An 11928-nucleotide genomic window follows, 5' to 3' on the forward strand; every position below is an offset into this window, starting at 1 on the left:
AGTTCGGAGACAATAACAAATTTACATCATGAATTTTATCAATGGCAGTCGCTATTGCCGAAAGGCATTTAGTCTTGCAATCAATACGTAAAGAGATCAAGTTTTTCTGTACTCGAGATTTGTGTCGACAAAAAACTGGTTGCGCTTATCTAGTAACATGTCATTGTGTTTTGTGTAAGTCAATGTTTAAATGACAGTATTGTTATATAATAACGAAGCTCGTATATAGTTGTATGTGTACATTTCATCACTCCGACTTCTTTGAACGCTGTAGGTACAGACGGCGAATTCCTTTGTTTGCGGCTTCCGCTAATCGCCGCTAATTCCTTACTCAGCTCTTTGCTTAATTAACACCTTGGAGTGCAACCTGCAGTTTTAGACAACATAGTTGTTGTCAAATGTTATTTAACGAACATTCTACTTTAAAAATTGCACGTCAACATAATTTGTCATTTGTCATTTACAGATAATGTCAAACAAATTACTTATGTGAATTATACGAGTCTAATGATATTTCTAATTATTTCCTTTTAAATGATGCTGTATTTACTTAGTAATAATAGTACTCGAGAAAAATAAGTCAGGAAACTTAAATAAATATTATCAAGTCCTAATTGCAACTCGATACACGCGCTAGATATCACAGAATCGAAGTGGCAACATCACTCTGATATTATTGTACGACGTCTTGCGCGATGTGATGCGGTGTTGCCGCTCCGTGCGACACCGCTCTCGCCTCTCTCCGGCATGCCCCGCAGTCTCGCTAGAGCGCCCGCCACATTACAACGCTATTTCACGCTTGCAAAGATGAATTCAAATTCCTCCAATTCGTGCGAATTGACCTGGACAAAAACTGAAATTGATCCCGAAACCGATATTTCATGCAAACGCGAAAGATTGTACTGGAATTCGGAAACTACTATGAAACTCATCGAAATATTCGAGAAAGATTGTAAAGAATTGTGGGACAATAAACACCCATCGAACAAGGACAGATCGGCGAGACAAGCTAAACACGAGTATCTGGCAAATGTATTCGGTACGACCGCCGAGGAGATAAGTAGAAAGTTACATAATTTGAGGACACAGTTTAACAACGAATTGAGAAAGATAAAGCGCAAACAGGCGGGGGGAGAGGGTACAACGGGGAGCAGCGGGTGGGAGTATTTCGACGCCCTATTGTTTTTGATGCGAGAGCCCCCTGTCGACCCCATCGACAGCGTGGACGGAGTCAACCTAGCGGTACGTGAACGTCACTTATTGCGTCATTAATATTAACATACATTGCGTCATCCTTTAAAGGTTACTGTCGTTTTATAGATAGTTTTGCATCATTGTATAAAAGTGAATGCTACCTGTTGAAATACTTTAATATTTTGACCGTGACAAAACAATTACAAAATTCAGAAATAAATATGTCCTTTCGATAAGGATTATTGCGAAAAAAAATATTAGTATTCAATTTCGTATCTAATTCGAAAAACGCAATCGGTAGTCATTTACAGTTTGTTTTATACATTTCAGTTAAAATTTTGTTACATGTTTGTAATAAAAGAACGAATGGTATTATCATTAGTGCGTGACTGGTATCGAATTTGATTACTTTTATGCATGAGCTTCAATCGTTCGATTCTGATAAAGGAATTTATGTTGCGAGCGTATCAGTAAAAATACGAACCTTTTAACTTTACTTGATAACAAAAACTCATTGGAATGAATATTAAATTTATTACTAATTTATAATAATAAAGTCAACCTCAAATGTAAATATTACAGTTAATAGTATTCTTATGACCGTAGCTAGCAGAATTTCAAGCCGATGAAGATGCAGAATTCGGAGCCCGGGTCAACTTGTCTATCACCAACTCGCCTCCCAGAGTGCGTAAGCCAGTTCTGAGGGTAGCTGCCTCCGCGCCCCCGCCGTTGCCTCCGAGCGCCCACCCCATGATGTGGCCAGAAGAGCCGCGGCCACGGATACGGCCTGGAATAAACACTGATGAATGTCAGGTAAATCGATGTCTCTCTTTGTCTTAATATAACGATTTCTTTTATTATACATTTTATTTATAAGATTATTAGATATATAAAAAAAAAAAAAGATTACGACAACCTTTAATAATTGTACTTGGTAGGCTTTGTGAAAACACGTCTAGGTATCTACCGCCAAACAACAATGCGAAGTATTGCTATTTGACGGTATTGTAATATGGGTATAACATGATAGAACGGGATTAGATCGTATTTTTTGTTTTTTGACGGTATAATGTGTGATTTGCGTGGTTTTTCTGATGTGTAGGGTGAGTGAGCCAGTGTAACTTGGCACAAGGAACATAATATCTTAGTTCAAATGGTTGGTGGAGCATTGGCGATCCAAGGGATGGTCCCATTTGCTAGTCTGCCTATCTATTAAATGAATTAAAAACTTTTTTGAATCCCGAGCATCGAATTGACAAATTATTTAACCAATATATATAATTTCTTATAAGTAGCGACACTCCCTAATTGAATTTCTAATTAATTTTAAGATAAGCCATGTCTAATGCTGTCAGAGTGTAAGCTGTTAGTGACATTTCTATCGCTTGCTTCGACATTGGATAAGATTATTTCATTTTGACACATTGATCAAAACATTATCGTTCATAAGTTTTAGTTTAGTGTTTTAAATATATTTTATGTAATGTTTTTATAACTTTGCCAAGAATTGAATCGTGCTCTAGAGTTTAGAAAGGTTTCTGCGTGTACATGTGTGTAAATTTTCTTTCGGAATATGTCATATTCCAAATTATAAACAAGTCATAATTTCAGGTATTTGGAGACTTCGTTGCTTCTGAACTCCGCACGCTCAGGTCTGATGAATCTCGTAAGAGATTGAAGAGAATTATCCAGAAAGCCATTCTCCAGATCGGAGAGGAGGAGGATGTGAACATTATCTCTGGATAGCGCCGAAACCGTCTTGCGTCTGAATCTTCAGACCTCTTAGAATGAAAGAAGGCGTTTGTTGGGTCAGAACTCTAATAGTTTTAAGGATCGTAACCCACTTGCGCGACTAAGCGGAGCGAGTGTTTTAGCGACATAATTTTTTTGCAACTATACTATACAACGTATACAATTCGTTTTAATGCTGGTTGAAAAAAAATGTCATCATACGTTCGAGAGAATTATTGTAACAGTAACAAGCTTATGTAAATTAGGATCAAAGTATGACCTTAAACTCGAACTACTACTTATTTGTGATGCTCTTGTCCGCATATATTTTTTATAAATCTTATTAAGACGTAGATTCGCTTGATCGTAAAGGGGAGGTTAGCCTCTATGTCAATACTAGTGTCAAAGCGTTAGTACGAAATATAAACATAATTTTAAAATTATATTCAATATAAAAAAATATCTTTCTATTTAATTATTGTAGTCTTGTGTATTTTAAAACATAACCTTAACGGTTTCTAGTTTATATTCCGTGTAAAATTATATAGATATTCTATCTCAGTGTTAGTATCGTTACACAAATGTTACGTAACGATTATTTTTAAATAAAAGTAAATAATTTATCTATAACGTTAATCCCAGATTATAAAAAAAGCCAATAACGCGTGGGACATTATAAAGGAGCAACAAAAGCGAAAAGGTACCAAATCTAAGGCGATGGCAAAAAGTAATGTTAATGTTTAAGTTAATGCGTCAATAATTACTTGGCATTAATTTATATATTGGCCTTTTGTTTTATAATGGGAGGTGTTAATATTACTTAAAGTAGCTGCATATATTAGTAACAATTGAATGTATCTGTAATATGTGTATTGGAAACTAATAAACGATTATAGTAGACGTGTTATTTTATTTTCAACTAGATGAAAACCCTGCTTAATTGATCATTTATTTTGGATAAGTTTCCATTGAGTTTACCGTACCCCTGCACTAAATTATTATTTGGAACACACTTACTGAACGCATCCGTAAACGACGAACACGGCCGTCCGTTGAACTTCACGTCATTGAATGGATTTAATAAAGAAACATCTCGATTATACAAATTTTGATATATGTTGTCGACTAAAAATGATTATTTTTTAACGATCTATAATTGTGGATAGGTTTAGATCGGGTACCGCAGACCTTATATTTTTCAATTCATCGAAATTCCCTTAATTAGACGTCAAATGTTTATGACGTAGATATAACTAAGTATAATCCAGAGAGCTTCTAATTAGAAATAATAAAAGAAGTATTTCATAGCACCGTTCCCGTTGAGTGGCGAGATAATAAAGCGGTCATCAATTAGTCTGTCTGTCGTGTCACCGATAGTATCGGGGCGGCGCCTCTGCGTCCATTGTTTAATCGTTACGACGATTAGAGTTCCGTTGTCCCGGAAAAAGAAAAAGGCGTAGTGTTTTCTTTAGCATTATTAAGAAGTTTTTGTATTGTTATTTGTATCAAAGGATAAATTACGGATGTTGGTTGGAAAGAAGTTCTTTTAGTAGAGTGAACTGTTAGAAATCATCACGTAAGATAAAGCGTAATGGCCCCCTCAGGCGACCTTTTCCTCTTTGTCTCGGTCTATTGTATTCGGTTTTATATAATTTAAGCTTGTTTTGGTATTTAATTTCACGCGGGATTTTTAATAATAACTTTAACATTTATATGGTATTATTCCTAAGCGTTATTTGTTTCATTGAATACATAATATATTGTGAAAGCAATTTTGCCCCAACCGAGTATTCCACAAAAACTATCGTTTTTTTTTCTTATAAATTATATAACAGACCGTGACAGTTTTGGGCTGCCTCGTTGTTCTAGTGGATACGACAGATTCCGAGGTCCTGGGTTCAAGCCCCAAGTAGGGACGATAAAATGTTATTGGGTTACGTAAAGCCGTTGGTCCTGCCCCTGAGCTCTTCCGGGTCTTGTCGGAATTGCCGGGCCAACGGATTAGGAGAGTGAGGGATTAGAGAGTGAACCTGTGTTTGCACACACACTTGTGTGTAGTTGGCTAGTCTCCTTGAGATTCATCATCATCATCACATCACATCACCTAATAAAAAGCCACAAAAAAAAATACTTCGGCAAAATAAACACGTTTTCTTGCCATAAAATAAAGTAAAATATTTAACCTTTTTTATACCCGCGAAAACGCTGTCATTTTAATGACGTCACAGTGATAAAAACAACGACTAGCAGTCATTCAACGTTAACAGCTATCAATATTTGGTGTTTTTTGGGATAATAATGAATTACAATCACTACCGTTGTAGTGTAATGTGCAAATACTAGTATTAAAACTCCAGAAAAGTTGTTTATCAAAGTGCCAGGTGATATTGAAATGTAAGTTTATGCCTAACTGACGCCACACCAAAGCGGCTCATGTTTTAGGTCACGTGATCTCAAAAATACGACTTTTAATTTCAATAAATTAATAATGCGCTTTATGACTCAAAATCAAAATATTTAACATATATTTTAATTTTTATCAAATTTCATAACTTTTTTTTCACTCCCAAAAATACCCTTTACTTTCATGAAAAAATGTATTATAAAATTATAATACCTATTAATATTTTTTTTATTAAATTATATTGCAATTCTATTTTTTAATGATAAAATGAAATGGCTGATGTCATAAATAAATTGTGTTTTAAATAAGACATATAAAACAAATTAATTTAAAGTTAAATAAATGAATTCCTTAAATTAGTAAACGAACGCCTAAAATGTTGTCTGGAATTGGAAATATTTCTTTCATTACTTTGATTTTAGTTGCACAAAACATTCATCTCTAACTGAATGCTTAAAAAATCGCAAATACAGAGCGGATTTTCTCCGAGTCAACCCGAACAAAAAACAAAAACCGAGTTTTACTTTACGACCGTATTTGCCGGTACTTATACAATGCATCCCTTTTATTCGAATTGTTTTATGTATATGGTATCTCACTTGCACGGCCGTCGACCCGGCCCCGGCAAAACGACTCGCAGTACTGTACGCACATACAATAATATTGAGTTTGGACGTTGCTATTGACTTCTATTAATGAGTTTAAATAACTGTGGTATCGTAATTGAAGCGTTTTATGAATGCTTTAATCAAGACATGAAATATTTTTGAAAATAATATTATAATTATGTGGATAAGTTTGGGCAAGTTTTGAATTATGGTTATACTTACGCTATATTTTAATTACATAGACAGAGACAATGCCTATCTTCCATTTTTTGTTATATAAGCATGATTAATAATTGTCATTATAGTCTTATTGATATGCGTCTGAAGATACACAAGATTTAGATTTATTTCAGTCAAAGATATTTAATAAAGGACACAAAATACTAGTACTAACTAAGTAAGATAAAGATAAACTTACTCAGTTAGTTAGTAAGTAGTTTATTTATTTTAGTTATTTGTACAAAAGTCAGCTTCTATTTATTTCCACACTATCTCGTTCTAATTACTAGGAGCGCATGACTCAGTAAGATAGTGTCGTGACTTGTAAGACGCAGTAAGCAGTGGCGATAAACAACGCGTTCTTCCTGTATTACTACGCTCATTTTGTAGATAGACATGCTAATATCTAGAGTTTATTCTATTTAAAGAACTTGCCATATGAATTATTTAAAGGATAAATAAATAAACATATAGATACTCAGACTTTAATATTGTAAGTAATGAGTTTCTGGTCGGTTCTTCTCGGTAGGATCATAATTCTTCAGTATTATTAGTAGCTTTTAATTTTATATGATTCTGTAAAAAGCCGTTTCAAAAGTACTTATAAAAGCCTGATTTGATTATTAATAATAATAAAAATTCAAGGATTCCGCAGTTCCACTTAGATATCAAATGAATAGCGCGAAATATTTAAATACGAAATATTTACAGCTCCTCCAATGAACTCTAGCAGGCAATTGGGTATGAATACTCAATTACGGTCTTCATTCAAATCAGACCAAACATAGAAAATTAGGGGAATCAACGAATTCCTTGGCTGGTTTTGATCACTATAAAATTAGTAACATTAGAGATACCAACTGTTCGCATAGAATCTCTATGTAGTCGAGGTAAAAAAACAATGCAATAATAATATATATTAAACAAAATATAAATTTTTTCAAAGACGATCTTATAATAGAAACAGATTAGATACATATTTAATCATACATTAATAATTAATTATACATTAATCATATTTATTTTTTACATAAAATAAAAAAGGCGAATGTTATAAAAATCAAGTTACCGTAATGATAAATAGGTACTCCAATTAAATTCATTCCCTCGGTTTCATTTCACGCTTGGCGAGTGTGTCACCGACAGAGCGAATTTTATTATTCTCTGTTTTGAAACTACCTGCAATATGAACTGTAACATCACAATTAACGATATTTTTAATACTACCTGTCCGTCCTGACTTCGTACGTGTAAAATAAGGATTTTTATGTCGAGCTATTTTTAACCAATGAGATATAAACATTCGCCAACGCGTAACTAATGCATCGTACGAGTACAACACTCCAGCGTATTTTTTTATTTTAAATGTCTCAACAATTACTCGTTCGAATTTTAAAATATTTATCGATATAAAGCGTGTGTCACATAGTTGATATGATATTTATTTTAATAAGGATTAATACTTGGTCACAAATTAACTAGCAGTTTTCGTTATTTTTATTATTATTTAAAGCATATACTGTTACTGTGATTTATCTATAAGAACTCTTTCCGACTTTCTAATTTTTTTCGAACTTTGGAAAACTACAAAACTCTCATACAAAGGTTTTGTGTACCTGTTTATAGTTTTGGCAGCGTTCTCTTCGAAACCGCCTAAACTAAATACGTCGACATATATCTCATCAGTTATTTCAAATTATCGAACAAAACTTCCATTATTATAATATTTGTATTAAATGACCAGCTTAACTTGACACACAAGGGACATAACTTCCTAGTTCTCAAGGTTAGTGTCGTATTGGCGCTATAATGGATCATTTATCATTGCCAACATTTATAGACGGTAGTGACCACTTACCACCAAGTAGCCGATTTGCCTACGTCTACCAATTTATACAAAAAAACTTACTGAAAATAAAACAATTATCTAGTCTAATAAATCTTATGCAATCCAGTAACGTTATAAACGTGACACTTTGTCTAATCTAACCCAAAAAACGTATAAATTAGCAATAACTAGCGATTCTAAAAGGATTTGACTTGGAATGGGGGATTGGATGAAACTAACTTTTATTGTAAGCCACCCTTGTAATCAAAATACATTCATAGTGCGCCTCAATATTACGAGTGGAGGTTCTCCTCTTAGCTTTAAATATACCCAACTTTGATATAAAGATCTAAACTATGAAACTGTTATAAAATTGTTCCTATGTTAATAAAGTTTTTGGCGTAAAAAATATATAAAAGTTCATTCAATTCAATTTCCCTTAATATTATCTATTTGTCGTCCGCAGCTTCGCTCGGGTTGTCGTCATGTGTTAGATATAAAAAAACAATTATCCTTCCTTCTTCCTCGTTATCATTTTATCATATTCCTTAATTGTTCATACTTGTCCCTAATTGGGGTTCAAGTTTAATTCATTAGCGTAACAGGCAGTGGCGTAGCTATCGTAGGGCCAGGTGGTGCAGTGCACCAGGGCCCCAGAGCTCAGGGGGCCCTCTAACCTAAGCTTTGAATAGAGATGACATATGGATTAAGCCTACTAATGATAAGTTCATCTCAATGTATCCTGTATTCTTATTGCTATCTATAATTTTGAAGCGCAATATAAGTTAAAGAGGGGTTGAGGGCCCATTTCTTTTTCTATGCACCGGGGCCCTTGTCCACCTAGCTACGCCACTGGTAACAGACAGAGTTACTTTCGCATTTACAATATTAGTAAAGATAATCATAATTATGTAATTGTTAAATAAGGAGCTATATAATCTAAACTCTGCCATCAAAGCTATTTCAATCATGGTTTCTTCTAAATTCTACACCATGTTTTGCTTGTATATTGAGAAAATCATTCATCCCAAGAGTAATAACGGCCATTTGACAGTCCATGCGTGCCTAAAGAATAGACGGGTAGGTGAGGTCGTAGATTTTACGGCAACAGATGCCATCTCATCGTTAGTTATATATTGTACGGTTTTTTTAGCATGTCCGTTAGATTTCTGACCTGTCCCATTTGGTACCACAGATTAATTGGGTATTCTACTGACTAATATTAATTACTCTGTGTTGCTTTATTCCGATTTGATGGTGAGTTACCCTGTGACGTTACAAGCACAGGAAGTAATATCTTAAATCCTATGGTAAGAGGTAGTTCTTCTTTCTGAGCCCCCCTCAATCTAAACAAACTACTTTGTTATATTGATTTGTTAATATTAATAAGTGTTTATATTCGATTGCTATTCATTTCAGTTTAGTTATTTTATTCTAGTTTGACCTTTAGCTTAATAATTTATAAAACATAATTATATTGCAGATGTTTACACTCAGTAATATTATACTGAGCCTGATATTGTCATCATCCTTTCAACTCCCGATGGCCTCATGTTACGCAATTAAACCTTTTTTTATTATTTTCATTCATTCCGGCGTTACGGCGCGTTTTAATCGGCTCCCGAACCATTCATTTTGTTCGGGACCCGTCAACCGAGACGCTCTTGTGTAATGTTCCGGTCCTTCACCGTCTCTTTCTAGTTTATACGAGATTTAATATAGCTGTCCTTTTCTAACAACCGCATGGTTCTTTTGTGACTTCAAAGGAGATTAGGGGACGCGGCACGTTCCTGAGAAATCGGCAGATGTTATAAGTTTTGCCAATGTTTGGTTTTCGTTACCTAAGTTTGATAAATTCGACAATCGAGGCTTAACGGATTTAAATCTTAAACTCGGAATAGTTTTTTTTTTAAATGTCTTGTTTATTAAAGAAAGAGTATGTTGTATAAAAATAGTTCAGTAAAAAAAAACTCTTGTTCATAGACATACATTATCAAAACGATGTTACAAACATCGTTTCATATAATATGCAAGTTAACCCAGTTATTGGCTTAATTATTAATGATTATTAAGAAGATATAGCTAGGTAAGTCCAGAAATAATCTATGATTATCACTTAAATCATTTCGAATGATAAGTTGGAAATCCCTTACATTCAATAGGTACTAATTTAGTACAAAGGAATTTATAAGCTAGCAATCTGTTATTAGAGGGGTTGGATATATGTATCCATATATACTTATATAATCTTCCAGTGGAGAAGAATATGCTTATTCCGAGACGCTGCTAGACTGTGTATCGATGCATTTACATATTTCTGATTTCCTTATACATATTCTACCGGCCAACAGTATTACTTTGTATTCCGGTTTGGATGGTTTTTGAGTCAGCCTAACACAGCGATTTAACATCTTATTTCCTAACAGATGGTTAATGTTATTACCTACTATGCCATGTATTGTCAATTTGCCAGTCTGCCTACAAAACCTAAAAAAAACTATACCTACAGAAATTCTCGCTATTAATTTTACCGTCGAAATCGTAGATATTTCTTTACTGGATTTAAGCCCGTTAAAGAAATGCTTATTCTATGAGCTAGACCTAAATTAAGACTAAATAAGAATGAAAAATATTGACGTATTATTTTTATATCATTTGCATGGGACGCCTAATTATGTAATAGGCAATCTCCTTAACAAGAGGAAGACTACGTCATAATGTTTTTCCATTACAAGCATATATTTATTTATAATTATTTAATGAAAAATTACGTAACATTTTACTTATAATACAAAGTAACAGTCTGTATTAAATGGACTGTTGATTCAATTGTTTTCTTGTATCGATTTTTTTTAATCGATACTAGAAAATTCACTTTGTAGTCAAAATACATTGTCTATAGACATTAAATATTAATAGTAAATATTATTATTGTAATGATAAGCCATTCCTAACGTCATCAGTGCTCTTCTGATAATACTGGCTCACTTGTCATGCATTTTACCTAAATCTGTAATATTTTCGAAAATTTTCTTTTAAATTACATGCTGTAAATGGCCATATTAATCTGTATTAAATACACAATGTATGTAAGATACTTAATTGGATAAGGATTAATGTTGTATTGCTTAAAATCGCTTCGAAAATAAGCCATTATTTCTCGTAAAAAGTAAAAAATAAAAAATGTTTATTGTGGGTTATCTCTAAGAGATAGACATATACTATCAAGGTCTTTTTGTAGACCTTTTGAAGATGTACAATACTATAAGGCATTATTTGGATCTATCTCATAGGATTCAGCCAGCGTTTGCAACGTAAGCGAAATAAAATGTGTTTATTTACGACATTACATTAGAAATCTCTAAAATTATCAGTCTTTCTCTACTATATTATGCATGTATTATATATATATATATATAACCTTGCTCTTGAAACACATTATCTATTAAAAAAAACACACACAACACAGGGACAAAGGTAATTCAAGGATAGTGAACGTATTTTTTTGAAATTTAGCACTGAGATTATAGTCTGAAATAACAATAAGAGTTCTCGTGGGTTATATGTGTTTTTGCTTTTCACAGAGCAAGGGATGGGTATGATTTCAGCATAGTGGTAGCTAATATGCCAGACAATGATATAGGTTAGTTTTCATACAGGACAATTGCACGGTTTCTTTGGGCTAGCATTAAGAGGAAAGATTTGTTCGTTTGTAATTGATATCATATAGTTTTTAATTTATCCAGTTACATAGGATTATACATGATTATGTCAGTAATATTAAAAGCTTGAAGCAATGATATCCAGAAGAAAAATCGCCACTGCGATGTTTTTATCTGGGAACTGAATAGTCCGTTAGAAATAAATAGGTAGGTAGGTACTATATTATTTTTATTTTTATTAGTAGATATCAAAAAACCTAAACCATATATGTAATTTATAAT

General features: G+C 33.3%; 1 protein-coding gene across 1 annotated transcript; it reads left to right on the top strand.

The window, feature by feature from the left end:
- Window positions 1-771: 771 nt before the first annotated feature.
- On the top strand, window positions 772-3781 carry LOC125064614. The gene is made up of 3 exons (XM_047671753.1): window positions 772-1242; window positions 1801-2007; window positions 2806-3781. Exons 1-3 carry the CDS (start codon window positions 808-810, stop codon window positions 2938-2940), a joined length of 777 nt encoding a protein of 258 aa, XP_047527709.1. The 5' UTR covers window positions 772-807; the 3' UTR covers window positions 2941-3781.
- The last annotated feature ends 8147 nt before the right edge of the window (window positions 3782-11928 follow it).

Source organism: Vanessa atalanta, chromosome 6 (assembly GCF_905147765.1).
Source record: "Vanessa atalanta chromosome 6, ilVanAtal1.2, whole genome shotgun sequence".
Classification (NCBI taxonomy): domain Eukaryota; kingdom Metazoa; phylum Arthropoda; class Insecta; order Lepidoptera; family Nymphalidae; genus Vanessa; species Vanessa atalanta.